Genomic DNA, 25,672 nt, shown 5'->3' with positions numbered 1-25,672 from the left:
TATTACAGTTCTTAACAGTTATGAGGTAGCATTGAAATAACGTTATGGTTGGGGGTCACCACAGCATGAGCACTGTATTAGTGTTGCCGCACTAGGAAGGGTGAAACCTCTGGCTTAAAGGCATCTTTATTTCACAGGCTTTGCTCTCCAGGTGTAGCAATCTTCTTCCTGACTGGTGGTCTAGTCTTTACTTACCACGTCCAGGGATTATACAAAGCAAAGAATAAATTAAAAGTGGCTTTCCACTCTAAGGTTCTATTTCTCACCCCCCCCCACTCTCTTCAGAAGCATTTAACAGGCTATGACCACATTTGCATGTTAGCATTTATTGTTCAAGCATATTAAACTATATCACACAAAAGCATACAAGACACAGTTTTTAGATCGCATTTATACCAGTCGCTTTTTAAGCTCTCTAAAATTACAAAGTGCAAGCCAGCTGTAATCTTTCTGCTGTCTCATTCTGGTCTTGAAAGTTCAAGTCTCTGGCCTTGCAGCAGATGCCTTGCCAGCCCAGTGTGCCCATGGCTCCCTCCCCATGCAAACAGCAAGCATGTGGCAGAACTACAGCAGGCCCAGAGCCCAGAAGGCCCTGCACCTAGGCAGCAATGGCCTCTCGGGGGTCTTATTTGAGGCCAGCCCAGCCCTCTGGAGCTGCAGAAGATGCAGACAGGACAGGGATGCCCCAACACTGGAGATGGAGCTGCTTTCCTTGCTACCTTCCACCTTCCAGGTGCCTGACTTGCATCCTCCTGTTGGACTGAAAGTAATGAGTGCACTTTTTGTTTGTTTTTTTTTTTGTTTTTTCAAGACAGGATTTCTCTGTGTAGTCTTGGCTGTCCTTGACTCACTTTGTAGACCAGGCTGTCCTTGAACTCACAGAGATCCTCCTGCCTCTGCCTCCCTAGTGCTGGGATTAAAGGCATGGGTGCGCCACCACGCCTGGCTTTATGACCACACTTCTCATGACTACTGGCAGGGTCTCATGCATCTAGAAGTGGGAAACGTAGAAGCATGGCACTCTGGCCATGACAGTTCTTTGGGGGCACAAAAAATACACCTCTGTTCTTTCCACTAGCCTCCCTGGAAGGGGACCCATTGATACCCCGTCTCAGTAAAGAAACACTGTCCTTCTGAGAACTGCAGCTCGCCTCCCACAGGAGGAACAAAACCGCTGTCATGTACAGGTTCAGTGAAATCACCAGCCAGAAAGCAATTCCTAAAAGGACTCTCAGCTTCACCAAGTATCCAACTTACTATAGATTTCTTGGTGTTCCTGTCAGTTGGGAGATTCCTGCTGTCACCTGGGGTTTGGGAAGACAGGTACACAAACTTATCTCAGCCATGATTTTAATAAAAGCTAATGCGGTTCTCACAGCCAAATCATCCCTGCACTGTGGCAAGCATGCAGAGGCATGGAAGTGCCCTAAAGGCCAAAACACCAGATCCTGGTGAGGATCCAGTCAGGAAGTGAAGAGGGCTGAAAAACAAGGATCACCCAGGCCATCAGGGTCACCTGAGAAGTTCAGAACAGATCCACCTGACAGGGCGTGACCGTCAACATTTGCCTGCTTCGAAGTTAAACTGCTACAGGGAATGAAAAACCACCTTGCAGCCTGGGCCGCCCTCACAGGAAGAAAAGAGTATGTTAGAAAGCCGTAGCTGCATGATAGTTAGAGTCTGTCCTGGTGAACGTGCTGGGGGCCAGGCAGACACCAAGACTCGGTTTCTTTATCCTGTAGTCACTGGGCCATCTGCACCACCACAGCTCTCCAGGCTTTCTCTTTGTCAAACTCCTTGAGGGGGCTTCGGGCCACCTGTGACAAAAGACAAGGGCAGTGTGACCTCATCAGTGTCAGACCTGGAAGCAAGGCAGAGTCAGCAGCATCCGTGGGACATCTCATGTGTCCTTATGGAGGCTTCTTCAGATGTGAAGACAATGGAGGGAGGAGGGACATTAGAAAAGGGACAAAGCGTCTTAGAAATCCCCACATCCCTTCCCACAGTGTCTGTAGGTGTGGAATGGGGCAGGCTTTAAGATGGGTGTGCAACTGGCAGCAGAGGAAGTGGACAACAGACAGATGCACACCTCCAGACACCAGGTAGGGGAATTGCTGGCCTACACACTTATTCTGTGTTCCTAACATGGACAGCTCCGGAATCAGCTGGCGAGAACAACTTATTCATCTGGCTCTGTGGCCTGTTGGTCAGGACACAGACCCAGGTAGATTTCATGTAGCCCAGGTCAGAGATAGGACCTGAATATTTCCTTGGGCACAGAACAACTAGGTCACTTCCTTGATGGTAATAGGCAAGTTTGTCCAGGAAGACACTGCCGGGACAGATGGCTCAGAGTGAAGGTAACAGGCTCAGCCTCAGTTTCAGTGGTCTCAGAACTTAGGATGGGCAGGAAGGGAGAGTCCCATGCAGGTCACCATGAACTGGCTACTCCCAGCCCACTGGCCACAGAATAGACATGTCTAGTCGCAAGAAGCCCCACATGCCAGGCAGGGCCAGCCCTCCCTGACAGAATGTGCCACCTTCTGTGGAAGTCTTGGGAAGGCTTTCTCTGTGAAAGTGGAACTGTAAACTCTGGGTTTGTACTCATTTAGTCCTTTAAAAAACAACCTAGTTCAAAGGTTTTTTGTTGTTGTTGTTGTTTGTTTGTTTATTTTTTGAGACAGGGTCTGTCTGTGCAGCCTTGGCTGTCCTGGACTCGCTTTGTAGACCAGGTTGGCCTCGAACTCACAGCAATCCGCCTGCCTCTGCCTCCCGAGTGCTGGAATTACAGGTGTGCGCCACCATACCCAGCTTCAAAGGTTATTTTTAAAACTGCAAATAAAGAAAAAAAAAATCCCACAAAACATTACAACAAATATCGAAGGGCATCAGTGGAGGAGGTCCATTACCTCACAAAGACCCTCTGAGGACCCAGAATGGGGCATCCTGGGAAGGAGGCCACTCACCTCTCCTGCTGGGCGCTCCTGGGGGCAGGTCTGGGTGTCCCAGGATGTAGCCTGCAGCCGGGCACTGACCTTGAAGCTCACACACTGGATGGCTGTACCAGTGTTGAGGCCCCCCTGAAGCAACAGCAGCAGCAGCAGCAGCAGCAAGAGCACATCATAGGACTATGAGGAAAGATCAAGATGTGAGCAGGCCCAGAGGCAGACTCCTGCCAATTCTCCCCTCGCCTCCAGCTTCCACAGAGCCAGAGCACCCCCTTGGCCAGCAAGCCCTAGAAATCCAAACCGGCTTTCTTGTTTCAGTCGTCTGAATTATAGCATCCCAACTCAACCGATTCTGCTAGCTTGTGTGTAGCAAGCAAGCATTAAAAGGACCCAGGCTGTGTTCCTTCCACCCCTTTGATCCAGCAAGCAGAGGGAGGATAAAGAGCATTAGTGTGTAAAGGGAAGGAAGGACCAAAATTTTCAATTCTATACCGGCAGGAAACAGCCCTGAAATTGATACAATTGGCCTTGAAGGGCCCTAGGCTGAAGAAAAGTCATGGGCCCAGACCTACCAGCAAAGTGACCTGCACACCAGATGATGGTGAGGAAGAAGCCATAGGGAGAGCAAGAAGACAGGGCAAGAGTCCTTGTCTTAACAGCCCAGGGGCCAGAGGCAATAAAATGCACTTCATACATTAAGGAGTGTTTCAGAGATACCCACAAAGCAACCAGGTGGGTGCCTATCGGCACCAACCTACAGGAACACAGAGCAACTAAATGTTAACACACAAAGGACAGAGAGATGATTGGCAGGATGATGTAAGGCCATGATCCCAGCACTCAGGAGGCCCTGACAGCAGAAGGATCTTAAGATCAAGGTTAGCCTGGATTATATAACAATACCCTGTCACAAAAATTTAAACACACACACACACACACACACACACACACACACACACACACACACAGTGTCAATGCCATGATATGGAGCCAGGAATGTAGATAAGAAATTCATGCATAAGAGCAAAAGCTATGTGTGTCCCACAGAGAGGTGCTTCTGTACTTAGATGCCTCAACCGTCTGGAAGGGAAGGAGGAGGTGTACAGACAGACCGAGCACATGGTGACAAGCTGGAGCAGCCAGGGGATGGATACAAGGAGAGGGCTGCACGCAGGAGCACGGCCTGTGAGAAAGTGTGCCAAGGGACCGAGGGAAACGGGGATTTGTGTTTAGATGGGGCTTCGGCAACAATGAAGCGTCTTGGGAAAGATCGCATCCGCTCCGTGGTTTTGTCACACTCTGGAAACCTTTCCAGTGAGAACTTAAGAATACAGCTACATCTGCTCTCTGTGTAGTCTCTCTCCCAGGAGTTCATCCTCATATTCACAGGAGATATGCACAAAGGCTGGTCAGCAGGAGCTATTCATAACAGTGGACAGCTGGAAATAGCCCGGTTCCCATCACGAGGGACTTGCCAAGTCAGTGGGGTAACATGTGAACAGACTAATGAAAGTGCACAGAAAAGTTCTGATCCCTCTGAGTGTTTGAAAAACACCAAGATCAATTATTGGGTTAAAAAATGACCCCCATCACAGAATAGACTGGAAGGCCTAGCTTTCTTGGTAGGGAAGAGAGAAGCTTATAACAATGTGGTCCCTGCTGAGGAAGCAGGCTGCCAGTCCTGCTGCTCTGAGGGCACCTTTTGTAAGCTTTGTCTTTTGAACAATGTAAATGTATTATGCTCTAAAATATCACTAACATGCAAAATGAAGCAATCCCTAATGTTGACTACATCCAGAATCTCTCCCAGGTGTTGGCCCTCAAATTCACATGAGATGGGCACAAAGGCTGGACTTTATCACTTAGCAAAATCATACACAGAAAAGGGATTTTTGTCACAAAGCATATGAGGGCCACTCTTTAGTGGTATTAATGTTAAACACACACACACACAAACTCAGTAGGTGGGCTATTGGTAGCAATGATGGTTTCTTGTGATTGTTGGTCATTTTATGTGTCTATTATAAGACAAAATTAAGTAGAGGGATATTAACTGTCATCAGAAACACCTTGTTTGGAGTAGGGGCAAAGAAACAAAAAAAAAAAAAATCAAGTAAAAGAACTCAGGGGCTGGAGAGATGGCTCAGTGGTTAAGAGCACCATCTACTCTTCCACAGGTCCTGAGTTCAATTCCCAGCAACCACATGGTGGCTCACAACCATCTGTACCCTCTAAAGCCTTCTTCCGAGGGATAGGTGTACATGCAGATAGATCACTCATATACATAAAATAAATAAATAAAATCTTTAAAAAAAAAAGAACTCAAGGCAGGGGGTGGGGGGTGGGGGAACATCCTTGCGAATGCTCAACTTGAATTGGAAACAATACAAACAAATATCTGTAAACATACAATTCTTTCCAGCTTCATTCACCAAGCAAGCTTGTAAGTGACCTGACGCAGGAAGACCACACGGAGGCAGATTCTGAGCTCTGTGCCTTGCTCCTGTCTTGATCAGGTCAGAAAGGAAGAGCCAAGGCTGTCTTTAGTGCCCAGGTAGAAAGACTGACAGATGGCCACAGGAGCACTCACCGGGCAGGTGGCCTCTGGATGCACCTGGGTCAAGGTCAGCATAGAAAGAGGAACGCCAACAATACTCTAAAGATACTAGAGGCCTTGGGAGTCTTCGGTGGTGTCCAACCAAAACCAAAGCTGTCTGCCTTGCAATCTGCCGCCTCAGGAGTGGCAGAGCAATGTGAAATCTGGCCATTCCTATCAGCTCATAGGGGAAGTGCTGCGGACAGAGCTTGTCACCACAATCTTACACCTCACCAGGGCCCTTAATGTACTCAGGAGCATTAGAAACAGACACATAGGTGGGGGCCACACTCCAGACAGCATCAGGGGATAAGGTTTGCCCAAGCAGAAAAAAGACCAAAGTGCAAGACATCCTGATCTAAAGCAGTCGTGAAGATCAATACGGGCTTAAACAATATCACGTATCAACGCTGGCCTTCTTAGCCTTGACAATGTCACTTAGATATGCAGAGGACTGTTCTTATTTTAGGACCATCTAATTGTGACCACGTGAAGGGTTGGGTTATCAGAGTTTGATACTCATTCCAGTTGAGTGCGACAGCCATGCCACCATCACTCTCAAGGATGTTTGAGCACAAGGGCAGCTGCTGGAGCACCTCGCTGGAGCTGGCACTGCCTTTTCAATGTACACATGAGGTTCTTCATAATAGACTTGTGAAGGGAAATCACTTATCCTGGAAACAAATGCCAAGCATCTACGTGGCATGTGTTTAAGTCCTGACTTATGCTGAGAGGCCCCGGAGGAGTCCCACCTGGTGACATCCTATGTAAAATGATCCGGAGTCAGAACACTTCCAATCCTCAGATCTACCAGTGAACTTAATGCAAGACTGACCGATACCCCAGTGGGTCTTCTGGTAACGTGATGTCTGAACTTGAGATGCCCATGGGTGGCCAGAAGACAGAGGAAAGCCACAGTCATGATGAAGGAAGTGGGGGCCTATTACAGGGTTGAACTAAGACAGGCAGATAAAAGCAAGGAGAACCAAAGCAATGAGCAGAAACCAGAACACTCAGTGCGGACAGAACCAACATGGAGAAAGCCAATCAGATCCCACCTCACTCCCACACAACCCAGCCTACCCGGAGGAAACTGGGCCAAGCCTCTTTGTTCAGGTGGGTGCCCATTTGTTCTGGCCGCTGCCAGGAATACAGCGGATGCCCCCAGCCATCTCCTCAGGCCCCTAAGAGTGCGTGGCTCCGTTACCAAGGAGTTGCAAAAATACAACAGATACATACTTTGATGGCTGGTGGATAATCTTTAAAAATCTCCACGATTCTCATCACGCTGAAGGACAAATATCCAGAGGCAGTGAAGAGCAGTGGGGATGTAAGGCTGCTGATGGCGATGAGCACCTCCACCTGGCAGGGAAGCAGATGAGGCTGGGTAGGGGGTGTGGCCAGCATTTACCTGCCTGTGAGTTTGTGAGGCCGGATCGCTGTGTGGCTTCAGACAGTGGCTGCTCATTCACTCAGTGCTAGGTGTGACCTGTGAGTTTCTGACTGTCATACGCACCTCTCTAATCTCATGTGGGGTGTGTGTGTGTGTGGGGGGGGGAACCAGCTCTTGTGTGCTGTTTACTTCTCCCATTCTTCTAAGATCTGTTCTTCTAACCTCTACCCCCCCACCCCACCCCCTCGGTGCCAGGGCCATTCAAGCCAGTACAGACACTCATTTGCAGAACCGGTGGGCCCGAAGACTGCCAGGGAACAGGTAACCAGCCCCACAGGAGAGAGGATGAGGCTAAAGGAATGGTCTCTCCACGTCTCTTGCTTACAGGGATTTCTGGCTTCCAAACCTAAAGTGCTCACTTCTTGCTTTCATAGGCAGGGTAGCTGGGCCACTGGGTCCCTAGGAAAGCTATGGATCTTCTCCTGGGAAATGGTGCCTGCCCTGGCCCTTCCCACTGACCACCTCCTCCCTCACTGGCCTCTCCTTCTTAGCCTCTATTAAGCCACACCCGAAGTGTAACCCATGACACAATGGAAGGACTAGGCCTCACCTACCAGACACTTGCTGGGACATTCTGCTGTCACATGGCTGGCAATGGCACTTGGAAAACACTGGGAAGAGAAGAGAAAAACTGAGAGGCAGGTGTTCAAGAAACCAAATCCTAACCTTGTACTCCTGCCCCGATGATTTTGCCCTTCTATTGAGTAGAAGGAAAGCCAGGGCTGTACAAGTGGCCTAGGCACAGGACAGCCTTCTCATAGGCTTGGTAGCTGCTTGATCCTTGACTATTTGTTTAAACATTTGAGTCTCCTGTAGAAAGGCTACAAGAGTGGCAGAGTGACACTCCAAACCTCCAAGTCCCCTTGGAATGACCTTGCTGCCACCTGTCATGTCTGTGATTTATGCTATCTGCTTATAGCCTGGTCGCTTGACTATGTGTTACATCCTGGGGCAACACACACAGTGCAATGCAGAGGACCTATCCGCAACAGCGTTTAGTTGTCCCAAAAGTAGTATGAAGAGAAATCTCTGCTTTATGATCTATCTAAGAGCCAAACTGGAGTTTCCTTGTGCCTCCTTGCTAATCTCGGTTCGTAGAGATGTCCCTGGACCTCCAGCATCTTCATGGACTTTCCTGAGAAGTGAACCCTGAGCTGCTTGGGTTAGGCTGGTACCTCTGTGGGATGAGAGAGGAAGGTCTGCTAATCTTGGGCTAGGGATGCTCCAGGGCTCCTTCTCTGGCTACCAAAATGTCTGTTCGCAACTTCACAAGAGTGGGCAAACAGTGACAGTGGCAATGACAAAGAGCTTAGCGAGGCGAGCGCTTTGGTCATCTTTCTGAGCCATTGGTCCAGGGGTTCCAAGGACCCTAAACGACCTGAGGAGCTCCTGACCTGTCTCTCAGCTGGAAAGTTCTTATCCATATGAGCAAATGTGAAGGAAATGCCTGTGTCCCAGGATAGCTGCACTGGCCCAAGGATACCTGGTCCTAGATAACACCAAGAAGGGGTCTGCACCTGTCAAGGGCCCCAGTGAAGAGGGAGGGGGACACTGGGTCTAGCTGCAGATGTGGATTTATATGAGCAGGTCCCGAAGCATCCTGAACCGTCAAGGCAGGAGTCTCTTCCAAAACTGATATTTCCAAAAGCGCTCTCTGGCTGCAGCAGAAGCAAGTGCAGACATGAGAACAGTGGACATCAAACAACCACTTAGGAAGCAACTGGAGTGGCCCCAACAAACCAGCAAGCTGCGATAAAGCCCATGTGTCTCTAGCCCATGTGGACCCCAAGGATAGACTTCAGCCCCAGCCCCATCTCCAGACCCGTGTCTGGCTCTTAGGAGTTTACAGGGCTGGTCTTTCTGAGTATCCTTCGGCCAGTACTCAGGTTAGTGGCACTGGGTCACTACCACTGGAGGAATTTTCCCTCTCTTTAACTCCTAGGCCCACCTCCTTAAGTGTCCATACTCATTTCCAAGCTGTTTATGCCCTCGGGGAGTGACATCATGTTGTGTAGAGGTATGGCTGGCCAGGAGACAGGGTCAACACTGGATAGGACCCAGGGTATCTTGCCAGGAAGGAGAAGGGGGCATTTTTAGCAGACAGGTCCTGGAGGAAGATGTAGGAGGGGTTATGTTCATTGGATTAACTCAGGAAATAGGGGTGGGAATGAAAGCAAGTGTCTTTTGTTTATTTTTGGTCTTAGTCCCCAAGAAGTTCAGCATGTAACTCCATAGCCAGGTTTGCACTGCAGACCACTGAGATGAGACCATTCTTCTTTATTATTATTATTATTAATTATTATTATTATTATTATTATTATTATTATTATTATTATTATTATTATTTCTCTCTCTGAGGCCATAAGATTCAGGTCACACCCTGAACCTGTAGGAGATTTCTATTTCTGTAGTGACCCGTTTCTGTCTCTTTCAGAGGAAGAACTGTGTGTTTTGCACCTGTCTCTGGGCTCACCTAGAAGGAACAAATCCCCCAGGAATGAAGCTCACTAAGGTGATCACAGGTGGCCAGGGCCCTGGCAGGGAGCTGAACCGCACAGCCTTGGTGGGTGTTTGTCTTTTTATGGATGAACAGAAAGATTAAGAAGATGTATTGGTTAGTGGTTGGTGTGTGTGTGTGTGTTTGTGTGTGTGTGTGTGTGTGTGTGTTTCTCAGCTTGACACAAGCTTAGGTCTTCTAAGAGGAAACTTCAATTGAGAAGTGTTGGCATGTAGACAAGTCTAGGAGGTATTTTCTTTTTTTTTTAAAGATTTATTTATTATTTATACAGTATTCTGCCCACACATGTGCCTGCCCACAACAAGAAGATACCAGATCTCATTATAGACGGCTGTGAGCCACCATGTGGTTGCTGGGAATTGAACTCAGGACCTTTGGAAGAGCAGACGGTGCTCTTAACCTCTGAGCCATCTCTCCAGCCCCAGGAGGTATTTTCTTGATGAATAATTGATGTAGGAGGGCCCTGGGCATCATGATGCCATCCTGGTGGTTCTGCGTTGTATAAAGCAGGCCAAGAAAGCCATGGGATATAAGTCAGTGAGTGGGACTCCTCCATGACCTCTGCATCAGTTCCTGCCTCCAGGTTCCTACTTGAAGTTCCTGCCCTGAATTCCCTCAGTGATGGACTGTGACATGAAAGTGTAAACCAAATAAACCCTTTCTTCCCCAAGCTGCTTTTAGTTATATTGTTTCAGCACAGCAATTGAAAGCAAACTAGATCAGAAGGCAAGCAGCCCAGCCAAGCTTCAGCGCCCACTTCTGGCTCAGAGGCCTACGGGTGAGGTAGGTGGAGGATGCTCATGGTGTCCTGTCCTCTAAGATGGCAGAAGCATAATCTAAATGTCTTTCTATCGAGACAAGCCATATGGGACAAAGCAGGGCCAATGGCAGGTCACTAGAGGCATGGTGCAAAGTGACCACGTTGGCCCACATTTGGAAACACACACCACAGTAGATACCAGCTTCAGAGTAGAAGTGAGATGTGTGGAAATCACGAATGGGGAGGAGTCGCTCTAGACTGACTGTCCTGAGGAGTGTCAGGAGCCCCAGGCCAGCCTTGGCTGCACCTGAACCCAGCACACTGTTAAGACACTGAGCAGTACTATAGCACGTGGGTAAACTTGGAATGCTTTAAAATGGCAAAAGGATCATGTCTAAATGAGTGACCAGATGTCACACATTTCCCACATGTTAGGTCTGGTCTAAATGTTTATCATAGTGGTGTTTAATGTAAAATAATTGGATTTCTTAGAAAGGTGTGAAAGTAATATACTAGCAGTTAAGATAAAGCTTAATAGAAATACATTTAATCCTTGTTCCCAGATTCTTTCGGACAGGGGGCTCTCCTGTGTGCATTCCTGTGTGAATGTTACCACATTGTGCTAAAAAGAAACTGTAAGGTGTAAGGAGGGAATCTCAAAACTGTGGCTGCAACTGTGTCTAGCTAGCTATGCATGGACAAGCTGACCATCCAGGAAGTACTCACAGCCACTAGAATCCAAAAGAACGTCACTGAGAGATGCGGGCCCGACACTGCTTCGTCTACGTTTAGAGCGATCACCCCACCAAGGACAGCGGAGACACCAGCAATTACTTCTACCACCTATGGGGAGAAATGACACAGTCACCTTGCTAGGCCACCACACAGTTGGTCTGCTCCCACAGTGAGAGAAGAGACACCCTTGAAGTCCCAGAACGCAGTGTATAGATACAGCCCTCCCCAAGGCAAGCCATGGGCTCAGTAGGCGCCTTTCTTTGGTCTGTTTGGGTTGACCATGGAGAAATCACTGCACAAGGCCAAGGAGGTGGATGGCGGTGGGAGCCCCACCAGATGCACAGTGAGACTCCTGGGCAGAACTGAATCCAAGCCAGATGCCCCAGCCCAATACAGTGATGCAGGAGCCTGTGGTGGGATCCAGTACATGGGGGGTGGGGAGGCTGGGTTAGGAGCGCTGATGGCTCAGTGCAGACCTAGGCTATACAGGCAGACCCTGTGTCAAAACAAAACCAGAGAAAGAAGAAGGATCCTTACGGAGTAGGATTTCAGAACCCGGGTGGGAAAAGTCACTTCATCCAGAATGTTAGCGCCATCCGAGATGGAACCCTAGAAAAAAGGAAATCCCCGTGGAGCCATAGGATACTGGGCGTGGGTGCTGGTTGCCACGGGTAGGAAGTATACATCTAAAAGCCTTAATGTCACAGCCTTTCGGTCTGGAGAGAGACTCAAGTGCAAACATTTCCCCCTGCATGTGCACATGTCCAGCCACTGCAATTTGAGCTTACCGACTTTTTTTTTTTAGCAGACCTCATCTTCCAATGACACTCGTGGAAATAGGACAGGAAGGGAAGGACACTAGGGAGGCGGTGGTGCTGTGCCATCGCCTCCCTAGGCTTGGCTAGCAGTCCCTCAACCCATACCAGTACCCCGCCCCCACTCATGGCCTCCTGCAGATGGACCCAGCTCAGAGCCATGGGGGGTGGGGTAGCCGTGGGACACACCTTCTTCTTCTTGCAGGGCTCCTCACTGGACCGGGCTGAGATGATCACTGTGGCTGCCATGAGGAGCTCCAAGAGAAGAAGCAGGATGAGGTTGAAGTTAATCTGCAAAGGAAGCGTGCCTCAGCCACACTGGTCCTTTCCCCAGCAAGCTACCATCTCCCTTCAGCTGGCCAACCAGGCTCTGCTCGCCTTGGCATAGGCCTGAGCAAGCTATGGGCAACATACTGCCTCTCTTTTGTTTGGTCTTCTTTTTAGTTTCGTTTCTCTCTCTCTGTACATTGTTAAACTTTTTGATATCTAAATTTATTCACTGGGAATGGGGACATCAGTCATAGCATACACATGGAGGTCAGAGGGCAACTTGCAGGAGTCTGTTATTTTCTTCCACCTCTGGGTCCTCAGGTTGTCAGTCTTGGCAGCAAGCACCATCTGCTAATCCATACCACCGGCCCCAGGTTCCTGGGTTTTTTTGGTTTTGTTTTGTTTGTTTTGTTTTTCGAGACAGGGTTTCTCTGTGTAGCCTTGACTGTCCAGGACTTGCTTTGTAGACCAGGCTGGCCTTGAACTCACAAAGATCCACCTGCCTCTGCCTCCTGAGTGCTGGGATTAAAGGCGTGTGCCACCACCGCCCGGCTCCAGGATCTTGGTTTTTAAACTACTCTTACTGAAAGGCTTATTTAAGGACAAGCCATGGGCCACTGGGCCCAGAAGCTGATGTTCCCTACAGAAGTCTCATCTGGGTGGGAAATTCCACACGACTGAGTAACTAGAACGTCATGATTGTGGAGAACCGGAATGCGGCACATAAAGAGCCCAAATCACCTGGGTCAGCCCTTAGTCCTCAAACAGTCACTCGCTGTCAATAGCTCTCCTCTGGCCTAACAGCTCCGTGACTCCTAGGGAAATCATTTGCAATGTGTACTTAAACGGCTTCTAGCTTCCAACACCATAAAGCTAAATATGTTATGACGTCTGCAAAGTATAAGAAAGTGACTTGCCTACTCCTCCATCGCTGGCCTGCCTACCTGATGTCCACCCCACTATATCTGATAAGTGCATCGACTTAGGACTTTTTTTTATTCTGGTTCCTAATACCTCTTTTCCACTGCAGAACATGTTATTCAAGGAAACCTGAGCTTGTGTTCCCCAGTCTTTGGTCATTCTTTTATCTTGCTCAAGATAAACTACTATTTATTTAAATTTTACAAATGACTATTTAAATAAACTGTTTATTTAATGTTTAAGGAGCAAAACCACGCCTTATATGAATCCTTTGAGCTGTGTTTCCTACCCCAGCACACAGAAATAATTAACACAAATGTTTACAGCCACACAGTGAACCTTGGCAAATGACAAAGGATCAGTGCCATAAGACTGTGTACTCATGTCATAACAGTGATATCAGAAACCAATAACATATGGGTGATATTTTAAAATAAATCCTTGTGCCTGCTTCATTGGCATCCTGACAATACACTGTAGAGGAATGACAATTCAGAACATGGATGTTCTGGCAAGAGATCACATCCAAAGATCTTGTAGGTATCTGTGATCTGGCTGGAATACAAACACTCCTTAATCCAGGAGACAGAGGTAAGCAGATCTGAGTTCTGATATAGAGCAAGTATCAGGTAAAGAAAAGCTTAGAGATCTGCTGCTCTAGAGGGACAGAACTGACGAAGTGTGTGTGTGAGGGGAGACTGTATGATTTATCTACGCTTTATCTGAGTGGCATAGCTGTGGTCAGAGTAGTCCAACAATGGATGTCTCCTGACAGAGAGGCCAAGGATTCAGTTTATGATACTGGATGTCTCAGTGGTCCCAATCTCGTGTGGTGGCACATGCCTTTATTCCCAGCAGAGGCAGAGGCAGGTGGATCGCTGTGAGTACGAGACCAGCCTGGTCCACAAAGCTAGTCCAGGACAGCCAAGGCTACACAGAGAAACTCTGTCCCAAAAAAACAAACAACAACAACAAAACAAAAACAGAATCCTAGAGAGCTGCTGGCCTTTAGTCTATGTTGGAATATCCAAAAAGTAGGCTCGAATATGAGCAAAGGATGTCTTAGAGACGGGACAGATGAACTTGCCAGTACAAGCGAGCAAAGGCTGTCTTCCATGTCCTTTTTTGTGGGCTGCCACCAGAAAGGGTGGCCCAGATTTAGAGTACGCCTTCCCACCTCAAATGATCCAATCAAGAAAAACTCCTCAGCTGTCCCCAGCTTGCTTGGGTTTTAGTTGATTCCAGATGCAGTGAAGTATACAAGCAAGATTAGCCATCACGGAAGGAGGATGCTGACAGATCTGAGAGCGACTAATAACATCATTCAGCCAATGGGCTCTTTACAGCCTGGAATCCCGTTGTCTTCCTTGTTACCTAAGGCATGGTCTATCATAGTGACTGATTTAAAAGACTGCTTTTTCTCAATACCCCTTGAGAAACAAGATAAAGAAAGAGTTGCTGTCCCTATGCCCACATTTAACCATGAAAAACCAACCAAGAGATACCAGTGGAAAGTCTTGCCACAAGGAATGTTGAATAGTCCTACTTTGAGTTAGTATTTTATACACTAGTCATTAGAAATAATTCATAAGAAATTTCTTCAATCCATAATTTACCATTATATGGATGATATTTGATGGCTGATTCTAATAGAGATATCTTAGAAAATATGTTTGAGAAAGTAAAGAAGGAATTTATAAAGTTGTTCTCAAAGTAACTGGATGTCTGCCTACTTAAATTATTCTCTATTTCCTTCTCCTTTGCTCTGCATAGACATCACTCTAAGGAGGATTTCTATACAAAGGAATCCTCAGTTTCTCCCTCCATTGTAAACTGTGAATGCTGCATCTTGGTATTATGTCATCTTTTGATTATTAAGGGGAAAAATCAATTTTTAAAGAAGATGTGTTGGACCTTTTTCCTCTGTTTAAAAAAGAAAGAAAGAGCCCCTCAAAAAAAAAAAAAAAGGATCCAGTTTACTGTTCCATTCTATACAGTACGATTGCATTCTGTGGTCCATGAGTTCATTGATCTACTCAAACAGTGTCCCTGAAGGATGATGAGAGAGGCAATTTCAGCTATGACTATATTCATGCTCCCAGCTTTAAACAATCAAAACATAAATTAAAAAAAATAACATCCAAAGTATGTGAAATTAGACACTAAGCCACAAAGGTCTGTGACATCTGAAAAGTGGAGACTAAGCATGGTGGTCCTTACAATTGACTCTGATAACAGCGTGAGCAATGCCCAGGCTTTTTAATTCATGGGAGCACCCTGATAGAGTTTACTTTTCGTAGCCAGCAACTTACTACGTGTACACAATGATCCCAGTGCCCAGTCAGCAGTGTCTCTTCTGCTCACAGCGGCCTGGGTGTCCCTTGAATTTTTGTTCTCACAAAACTAGATGGGATATCCTTATTTCTGATGAGAATTTTTTTTTTATCATTGAGCATCACAATTTAAGTAATTCCCACCCCCCTTTTCTCAATAGCACATAAAATAACAGAATGCCTTACACCAACAGTATCATAGATTTGACAAACTACAGTAGTATGTTGCTATTGTGGTGTGTGTGTGTGCTTTAACATGTGTGGTAAATGGCTAAAATCCAGAGCATTGCAAATGCTAAAAGCACATGCTCTGTCACTGAGCTGCATCCCAAGCCTGTCACTGTTGGAAAAATAGACACTAAAATTCATCTGTCAGTAGACTCTCTGAATAAACTCAGAATTCAGTGAAGATGATTCTTTCCTTCAGAGGCACGGGCAAAATCCTCAACATTCGTCGATCAGAGCAACGCATTTTCTGTGATTTAACCAGGGCTTACCCCTGCTCAGTGGGAAGACATGACTCAGGTGAAAACAGGAAATCCATTGCGACCTACAGCCCCTTCCAGTGACTCACGTTTATTGCTGATGGGTTCAGGATCAGTTTACATCCAAACCAGATTAAACACGTAGTGGTAACGGCAAATGTGGAAACAAACAGTATCTGAAAGTTGGGAATCTGAAAAACAAAGCAGAGGGCATTTCCCTCTTTTAAAACAACTAAAGAGAGCCGGGAGTGGTGGCGCACGCCTTTAATTCCAGCACTCGGGAGGCAGAGGTAGGCGGATCGCTGTGAGTTCGAGGCCAGCCTGGTCTACAAAGTGAGTCCAGGACAGTCAAGGCTACACAGAAAAACCCTGTCTCGAAAAACAAAAAAAAAAAAAAAAAAAAAAGAGAGAGAGCGTTGGGCCGGTCCGGTTACCGGCAGCTGCTCCAGTCATGAGGGCCCGGCAGTGCGGCAGAGTCGGTGGCTAGTGGGGTGCAGCGCTCAAGAGTTTACCCCTCAGTCCCAAGCACTCAATGGACTGACAAGAAAGCCAGTGATGGTAAAACTTAAGCAGGGAATGTAGTACAGGGGCTACCTGGTCTCTGTGGACGGCTACATGAACATGCAGCTTGTGAATACATAGATGGGGCATTGTCTGGACATCTGGACGAAGTTCTGATAAGGTGTAATAATGTCCTTTATATCAAAGGCATTGAAGAGGAGGAGGAAGATGGAGAAATGAGAGAATAGCATCTTTGGGGGGATTATATATATATATACACACACACACGTATACGTATTTCTATACAATAAAGATTTTTTTTCAAAAAACAAAACGACAACAAAAACCTAAAGAAGGAGCCGAGCGATGGCTGTGGTGAGCACTGACCCATCTTCCAGAGCCCCGGGTTCTTATTGTTTTTAAATTAACTGTATTATCAGTATGGCCTAATAATGTTTATTATCAGGCCTATAATTATTATTACTTTAGTATAACTGGCCAGCAATCAATCAAGACACAGACACTTGTTATATTTTAAAATAGCCTTAGTTAACCTGAGGCAGGGCAGACATTAATCCTCTAAACTATTTCCCATATTCCTGCCCCAATCCTATGTCATTTGGTTTTTTGTTTTGTTTTGTTTTGTTTTGTTTTGTTTTGTTTTTTGGTTTTTCGAGACAGGGTCTCTCTGTGTAGCCTTGGCTGTCCTGGACTCACTTTGTAGACCAGGCTGGCCTCGAACTCACAGCGATCCGCCTGCCTCTGCCTCCTGAGTGCTGGGATTAAAGGCGTGCGCCACCACGCCCAGCTTTGTCATTTGTTTTTACTAATTTTTATCAGGCTACTTCCCATCCATAATCCCAAATACTTGTTAATGTTTTTAATCTGGGCCGAATTTCCCATCCACGCCAGCCATGTGCTTCTCCTCTATCTAACCCATGGCGGCCTCCTCCTCCTCCTCCTCCTCCTTCCTCCCCTCCTCCTCCTCCAGTCTTTCTCCAGGTCTTTTTCTTTCTCTTCCCAGGATTCCTCTCTCTCCTTCTTGGGACCCTTAGCCACACCTCCATCTCTTCTGCCCTGCCCAGGTGGGATGGCTTTTTATTAATCAAAAGGTGGGTCACAGAGACAAGAAACAGTAATTAACATAAAAACACATCACACCATCCCTCCCCCAACAGGTTCAACTCCCAGCACCCACTGTGGCAGCTCACAGGGAATCCGACACCCTCATATAGACTTATATGCAGTCAAAACACCAACGCACATAAAATATAAATAGGGGCTGGAGAGATGGCTCCATGGTTAAGAGCACTGCCTGCTTTTCCAAAGGACCGGGGTTCAATTCCCAGCACCCACATGGGCAGCTCACAACTGTCTGTAACTCCAAGATCTGACACCCTCACACCAACACACATAAATTAAAATTAAATAAAATGTTTAAAATAAATAAATAAATTTAAAATATGCTAAAATAAATACAACATCTGCTTTCCACAGCTCAGTACTGTGGGGTCTGCAGAGGTTGCTCTAGAGGCTAACTTACCGCACTGACATTTCTCCTCCCAACCGCGAAGCTCACAATTGCTGAGGGGATGCACTGAAAAGAAACCAGAACCTGGGTGACTGTACATCGTTGGCCATGTGTAGCTCAGCGTTAGAGCTCTTGCCTACCAAGCTGAAGACCTCCAGCTTAGCATAAAACAATCATGCGTTACAAAGTCTAAGCCTCTGCAATTATCAGAGTCACACTGGCAAACCATCATTGTCAGGGCTGGAGACATGGCTCAGAGGTTAAGGGCACTGATTGCTCCTCCAGAGGTCCTGAGTTCAATTCCCCACACATGGTGCCTCACAACCATCTATAATGTGATCTGATGCCCTCTTATGGCCTGCAGGTGCACATGCAGACAGAGCACTGTATTCATAACAATAAACAATCTTTGGCCAGGCACACACCTTTAATCCCAGCGCTCCGGAGGCAGAGGCAGGTGGATCACTGTGAGTTCGAGGCCAGCCTGGTCTACAAAGTGACTCCAGGACAGCCAAGGCTACACAGAGAAACACTGTTTCAGCAAACCAAAAACCAAAACAAAAAAAGCATCACTGTCTAGCTACTTGATACAGGGAGCTCCCTCAACCCTGAACGTCCCTTGATACTTCAAAGTCATTTGATTTAAGAGCAGTGTTTGAGAAGAAGGGGCTCACCAGTCCCCGGCCCCTAGCTGAGAAGTGATTGACAGCTGATGACTTGGGGAGAGGAAAAGTCAGCATTCTTTTATAGTGTGGCCCCTGGTAGGTTGACTCAGGCCAGATTGGACTCGGTGGATTATTAAACAGAAAAAGAAATGAAGTTATGATGAGGGGGAGTAGGGAGGTCAGACATAGATCTGGGAGGATGGAGGAAGCAGTGGACGGAGTCTATGGCCCAAATACATTGTACGTATGAAATTCTCAATTTACAAAAACGATATATTTTAAAGGCTTAAAAAAAAACCAGCATTTAGTTGTATGCGAGCAGAAGTCATAATATAACTTAATATTGTTTAGGAATTGCCTAGAAATAAAAAGTGTCTGTGGCTGGGCAGTGGTGGCGCATGCCTTTAATCCCAGCACTCGGGAGGCAGAGGCAGGCGGATCGCTGTGAGTTTGAGGCCAGCCTGGTCTACAAAGCAAGTCCAGGACAGCCAAGGCTACACAGAGAGACCTTGTCTCGAAAAAAAAAAAAAAAGTATCTGTGTGGCCAAAACAGAAGAGTCCCCTTATACTTAAGAGGGTCTACTATCTCAGTGGTTGTCACCGAGGCCCTATCTGACTCTGCTGAGACTCCAAAGCCAGACGATGAAGGACCAGGAAAGAAGGGTAGTGAAGGTGTCTGGGGAGCTGGAGGTGGGTCATCCTGGGCCTGGGAAGCCATGTGGTGTCAATCGTGTGGGCAACGGGACCATAGTTCCCTAGAAGAACAGCAGGTGGGGCCAAAGAAGATTGGGGGCTCATGGGACAAAGGCCAGTGGGAGTGTCTATATAGGACATAGAGTGGGTGGTATGGGAGGCAGGAGAAACCTGTGTTGAGGCCTGAGGTAGGGCTTGGGACCTACTCAGGTACCCCCAAGGCCAAGTGTTAGCATCTGGGAAGATAGCTGCCAGGGGTGGGACAAGGCAGATATGACTGTCCCCTACCTTTGGGACTGAGTGATCATTGCTACTCTGGAACAATCCGAGTCAGAATCATTGTGATCCTGCTCCTGTGATGAGGGCACAGTTGACTCATTCAGAGAGGAGGTGGCATGGACGGGTGGCTCACATTCTTTCAAGGAGTTTTACTCTAAAATAACAGAGAGGTCCATGGTAGCATGTATACACGGCTGGGGTATTGGGACTAAAAGAAACGGGGTGTCCTTTGTCTTTCTTTTCTTCTTTTTAAAAAAGATTTGCTGATCATATGTGTGTGAGTGTTTTGCCTGAGTGTGTGTTTGTATATACCACATGTGTGTGCAGTGCTCACAGAGCTCAGCAAAGGCCATTGGATCCCCTGGAACTGCAATTACAGATGGTCGTGAGCCATCATGGATGCTGGGAACTGAGCCCTGGAGTCTGCAAGAGCAGAAAGTGCTCTTCACTGCTGACTCATCTCTCCAGCCTTCTGTGTCCCTTTGCCTTTTAAGACAACTCAGGCCACTGATGGGAGTGGTGTCCTGTGGGAGGGGGAGGGGATCTTGGCATGAGGTTAGGGAAGAAAAGGCCTATGCTGGACAATCAGTCACCAACTGGGTACGGAAAGGCATAGGGTGTGAACCTGAGGGTCCAGGACCTCAAAGGACCCGTAGAGTGGTCCCAAGAGGCTACCGTAGCCAGCTACTGCATGCTGACTCAGAGTATAGTGTGCTTTGTGGTTAAGCCGCCCAGTCACTGGGAGGCAGGAGCCACAGAGCTTAGGGTTGTTAGTGGCCATCTCTTCCTCCTCCTGTGAGGACAGTAGTCTTTGGCAATGGATGAGATTCCTTAATGGCACCTAAGACAGCTGGACCGCAAAGGCACCACAACACACCAGGCTCGAGTGTTGTTTCCCACACATGGAGTCAGACCTGGTAAGTTTCAAAACTATTGAAAGGAGTCACACAAGTGGTTAACAGAAGCCTTTAAAGCCCAGATCACGGGACCTCAAACCCGTAGTGGGAGAATTAGGGTGCCCATGTGGCTGAGGAACACACTTACAGAGCCTGCTGCACAGCGCAAATAATCCATCTCAGAAGGGAACACGTTCCCTAAGTAGAGCGAAAACCCAGAGGTCACAAGAAGGCAGCTCTGCAAAAGAGTGACAAAGATTCAGGTTATAACTGGCCTGTCTCATGATATGACGCTTAAGAAGAGCAGCCTTTGACTGCAACCTGACGTTTCCCACATTAACCAACAGTCTCCTGGCTATTTATTTTGCCTGTGTGAGGGTCCTGTATGACTGCAACTCCTCTTGGCAGGGCCAACACAAGCCAAGGCGTGGACCTCCCCTTTCCCACCTCTGGTGCCAGAATAAAAATTGCCACATTTTTCTGGGGGGGGGGGGCGGCGAGGAGAGAGAAAGAGAGAGGGCAGTAATATCAGGGGATTCAGGACCCTACCCCAGGTTCGGGCTCAGAGCCTATAAAACAAGTGCCTGCCCTCCTGCTACTGCAGAAAGCGATTCAAAACGGAATCTGGAAAATTCCGTTTAGAGATGTGGAAAGGGAGAGGTTGCTGTCTGACTGCTCTCAGACTATGGCTGCACAAAACCCCGCTCCTGTCATAGAGAAATGCATGCAGCATGGTCCTCGGTTACTGTGCATACTCAAGGCCAAATATCACTTTAAGCATCTTGGCTATTTGCAAGACTGTGTACAAGTGTCCTGGGCTCCATAAGGCACTGCCCCACCCTGGGCTAGCGTGGATCTGCTCTCAAGCTACACCCCACTTAGCCTTTTCCATGGTTCCCCCATAGTCCTATGGCTTCTGTAGCCCTTCCTGCTCCATGGTCCTGACCCCAGCCTTGGCCACGACTCTTGTCAATTCACTCCACAGAGCCGTCCTGAAGTGTGGGTTGGCTTCTTCACACACCATTCCTGTGCAGGAGTACAAGGTCATGCAGCTAAAGGTTACCTGTGGTCTCAGGATACGTACAGTTTAGGGGCATAGGGCCCCGTGGCAGATATTGAGAAAAGTAACTGACAGGACACACGCAAAAGAAATACCGCCAGCTGATGGTGGTGTGCTCTGTTAATCTCATCACTCGGGAGGCAGAGGCAGGGGGATCTCTGAGTTCCAGGCCAGCCTGGTCTACAGAGCAAGTTCCAGGATAGCCAGGGCTACATAGAGAAACTCTATCAAAAAAAAAAAAAAAAAAAAAAAAAGAAAAGAAAAATAAAAAGAAATATTCCAGCACTCAGGAGGTACCTCACCAACATGGGAGCTGTTCCTGCCCGACCCAGCTGGGACAGAGTGATTTCCAGTCTATGGGGCCTTGCACTCTGTAAGGTATAACCAGCACTGAGGGGACATGGTGTTTGTTGTGCCCTGAAATGGTGTTGAGTTACTTACCCCCATCAATACAGAGAACACCCATGTCTTGTAGCTGAAGCACGGGGGCAACCTCTTGGATAGCTGCAGGTCCTTGGGCTTTGAGTCAGGAGTATAGCTGCCTGTGTCCTGCCGTCCTGCATCCTGCCGACCCCGCTCCAGTGTGGGCATGCGGTCATAGGCCAGCTCCTCCCTGAACTGCCCCTCCCGTGTCATGGCGCTGGAAACAGGCATGCTACTGAGGGTGACATACAGCCAAGCTGAGACGGACTTAGACCACCCTTCCCTCCCATCAGTGACATCACCGTGGACTTTGACAACGGAAAAACCTCCAACTGCAACAAGTCGTTTTCAAGAAACTGCTTTAGAATTTTTTTCCTTTTGAGATGAAGTGTCACTTATGTGGCCCAAGCTGGTCTTAAAACTTCTGCATGGGTAAACACTACCGTGTCTGGTTTAAGCAAAAACACTTTCTTAAACAAAGAAAGATGCTCATACTCTGGAGCCGTGAACTTAACAAGGAATAAGCGTTTAGTTCTCAAAGTAAATAAAACTACCCAAACCCCATCTGGATTCAGAGTTTTTAGGCTTCATCGGAGTCTTCAGATATAGTGCGTTTCAACTTCCGCCACCAACTTTATGAGTGCCAAATAGAGGGGGACCCCACCTACTCAACACAGTGTCACCAAACACGAGATTACAAAAGACACACCTACTTTGCAGTTTAACGTCTTCTTGCTCACCTCCGCTGTTTTCCGGCTGCTGGGAGAGCTGGCCTCTGGGTGATGGACTTCCAGCAAGAACTATTCATAAAGTGGGACAAAAGCTCAGCCAAACTACACTTTCAGCCAGGGGCAGGCACACAGCTTCCTGAATTTCAATGAGGAGATTAGGGGAGTGGATCCTAGAAATGTTTGTCTTGGTTGCATAACTACTGGCTTGGAGCTTTCCCAATACAAGAAGGAAAGGAAGAGCCCGTGGTCCCACTCTCTGCATACTAGCCAGGTGGGGGTCTTGGAAGGAGAAGCCATGCTGAGAACAGAGTCCAGCCCTGGATGTGGATCTTGAGCAACGTCGGTCCTGGAAGGGGAAACTACCCCAAGGTCTACGTCTTTTAAAGCAGTCTCTCTCTGTCTCCCATTATCACACGATGGAAATCTCCTTCATCAAGCCAGATAAACCTTTACGTTCTCGATTTGGCAAGGCTGGCCTCCTGAACTGCTGGGAATTCCACCACGGGTTCCCATGGCAGCCCCCAAGGTTTGGCAAGAACGGTCCCAACTGAACCCTTTATTTCTGCTCACTGGGCAGAGACAAGGGACATAAATGTGCTTCGTTTGCCTGGAGACATTGGCGCCCTGGCAATTACAGCAACGGGTTCTTTGTGCACATTGCAAAATGGCTCAGCCCAGAGCGCACTTGAACAAAACAGCCGCCTTTGAACAACAGCCTGGGCTCAGCCACTGGTTTCTAATCAGGGATGTTCCGTTATCATCTAGGCTCTTCGATCAAGCAAAAAGGATTAGGAACAACTTACCCAGGGCTAGAGAGACTGGGTGCTCTTGCAGAGGATCTTGGGTTCAATTCCAAACATCTGCACGGCTGTTTACAATCCCAGCACCTAGCTCACAACTGTCTATAACTTTAGTTCCAGAGATCCAACACCTTCCGGCCTCTGTGGGTACAAGGCAACACATGCTACACACGCGTGCAGGCATGGCACCCATGCACATAAGATAAAAATAAATAAAAAATGGAGCTTCTTTAAAATGAGTTGAGGAATCCCCCCCCCCCCCAAATTTACTGAGAACTAAAGTGAGCAGTAGAATTCATGGAATTGGCCCAACTGGATTAAACTCTTCTGTGTTTTCTTTATGTCTTTTTTGTTTGTCTGTGTGTTTGTTTTTTTTTTTAAGTGTTTCATTTTGGTAAGTTTCTTTTCTTTTTTTTTTTTTTTTTTGAGACAGGGTTTCTCTGTGTAGCCCTAGCTGTCTTGGAACCTGCTCTGTAGAACAAGCTGGCCTCAAACTCAAAGATCTGTCTGCCTCTGCCTACCACATGCTAGGATCAAAGGTGTGGGCCACCACTGCCTGGACATGTGTTTTTCTTTCGGGGAAAATGTTGAGCAAGCTTCATCACTTTTAGTGACTTTCAAAAGTGTTTTCTACTAAGAAAGACAAACAAGCTGCTTTGAATCAGAGACGGAGAGCACACTGTGAGCTCTCTCACTCTTGACCCACAGTGACTTGGATGTGTGTCTTCATTGCCACTGTAGTACTAGTACTCACTTCTAGAGCAAGTCTTGTTTTTCAGTAGAATCTTTTTGTGTTTTGTTTTGTTGTTTTTCGAGACAGGGTCTCTCTGTGTTAGCCTTGGCTGCCCTGTTTTTTTTTTTTTTTAGGTTTATCTATTATGTATGCATCCAGTAGAATCTTTAAACACCTACCCCTCCCTCCCTCCATCTGCTGAATATTTACAGGCCATGGTTCTTTTGTGTCCCACAGTGTCATACAGCAACACATCTGACTTTCTCTGTGTGAGGATGGATAAGGCAGTGGATGGAATTAAAGGCACAGAAGGCAGGCAGAAGATCCAGAGGCCTGGCAGTGCCAAGGGCCTGGAGCATGGCTGAAGGCAGGTGAGCTGAGGATTGGGGGGTGGGGGGGGAGGTGGAGGGGAGGGAGGGGGAGTAGAATGCAGAGGCCATTCAGGTAGAAGACACCTGTGGGCATGGAAGCCACTTGGGCAAGGGGACATCTGGTGCTGGGGGATGGGGAGAAGGTGTGACCTCAAATGGTAAGAAGGGATCAAACTCTCTCTCTCTCTCTCTCTCTCTCTCTCTCTCTCTCTCTATATATATATATATATATATATATATATATATATATATTTGAGCAAACCCATCCTATTTGCTGCCAGTACTGTGGGCTATTTAGATGGTCAGGCAGGAAGGTCTTGGAGCAAACGTCACATGTTTTCTTGTTGATATGAAGTCACAGTGGGCATCTGCTTGGGAGGGTAGAGGACGCTGACTAGGGCAGCAGCTCAGGCTGGCGGCAGCCACAGACAGTCGTGATTCTTGTCACATGCTGTGGTGGGAAGCCTGACTGGGGGACGCAGACCTCATCTCTGAAAATGACTCCAACCCTATAAATCCTCAGGCCCCTTTTTTTTTTCTTTTTACTTTCCTGTGTATTCTGAGAGACACACCCAAGAAGACTTTATAATGGACCCTAAATGTTTAAGGAAGAAGAGTGTAAGAGTTCAAGAAGAGTGTAAACTGAGTTGTTGTACCAAAAAAAAAAAAATCCTAATTTCTAAGTAAATCAGACCCTTAGCAAACACAACCAAATACATCCAGTGATGAAGATTCAGGAAACTGGGCTGGAGAGATGGCTCAGAGGTTAAGAGCACTGGCTGCTCTTCCAGAAGTCATGAGCTCAATTCCCAGCAACCACATGGTGCCTCACAACCATCTATAATGTGATCTGATACCCTCCTCTGGCCTGCAGGTGTACACGCAGGCAGAACTCTGTATACATAATAATAAATAAATCTTTAAAAAAAAAAAAAGATGAGCCGGGCGTGGTGGCGTATACCTGTAATCTCAGCACTCGGGAGGCAGAGGCAGGTGGATTGCTGTGAGTGCAAGGCCAGCCTGGTCTACAAAGTGAGTCCAGGACAGCCAAGGATAACACAGAGAGAGACCTTGTCTCAAAAAAACAATAAATAAATAAATAAATAAATAAATAAAATAAAAAAAGATTCAGGAGACTAGTGCTGTGGAGAAACT

At 47.3% G+C, this 25,672-nt stretch overlaps 1 protein-coding gene and 1 pseudogene across 6 annotated transcripts; one reads left to right on the top strand and one right to left on the bottom strand.

Annotated features, from left to right (window-relative positions):
* Nucleotides 1–306: 306 nt before the first annotated feature.
* On the bottom strand, nucleotides 307–23,554 carry MLC1 (modulator of VRAC current 1; the record flags this gene model as incomplete). 5 transcript variants are annotated; one of them, XM_084803214.1, is made up of 13 exons in its annotated part: nucleotides 307–1,817; nucleotides 2,967–3,128; nucleotides 6,784–6,906; nucleotides 7,552–7,608; nucleotides 11,002–11,118; nucleotides 11,548–11,619; nucleotides 12,015–12,116; nucleotides 15,924–16,025; nucleotides 17,879–17,932; nucleotides 20,548–20,637; nucleotides 21,901–22,099; nucleotides 22,592–22,682; nucleotides 23,417–23,554. In XM_084803214.1, 11 exons carry the CDS (start codon nucleotides 22,093–22,095, stop codon nucleotides 1,743–1,745), a joined length of 1,149 nt encoding a protein of 382 aa, XP_084659340.1. In that variant the 3' UTR covers nucleotides 307–1,742. The 5 variants fall into 5 exon arrangements, with proteins under 5 accessions (XP_084659340.1, XP_084659341.1, XP_084659342.1 ...); XM_084803215.1 differs by having other exon boundaries at nucleotides 22,596–22,682; XM_084803216.1 differs by having other exon boundaries at nucleotides 22,623–22,682.
* LOC311579588 (small nuclear ribonucleoprotein F-like) lies at nucleotides 16,286–16,583 on the top strand (annotated as a pseudogene). The gene is made up of 2 exons: nucleotides 16,286–16,309; nucleotides 16,340–16,583. The product of its transcript is annotated as a small nuclear ribonucleoprotein F-like (transcript).
* Nucleotides 23,555–25,672: the final 2,118 nt, after the last annotated feature.

The sequence above is a fragment of the Acomys minous genome (assembly GCF_964271855.1).
Source record: "Acomys minous genome assembly, chromosome: 12".
Classification (NCBI taxonomy): Eukaryota; Metazoa; Chordata; class Mammalia; order Rodentia; family Muridae; genus Acomys; species Acomys minous.
Note: the sequence above shows the minus strand (reverse complement) of the source record. Positions and strands in the feature narration are given on the sequence as shown.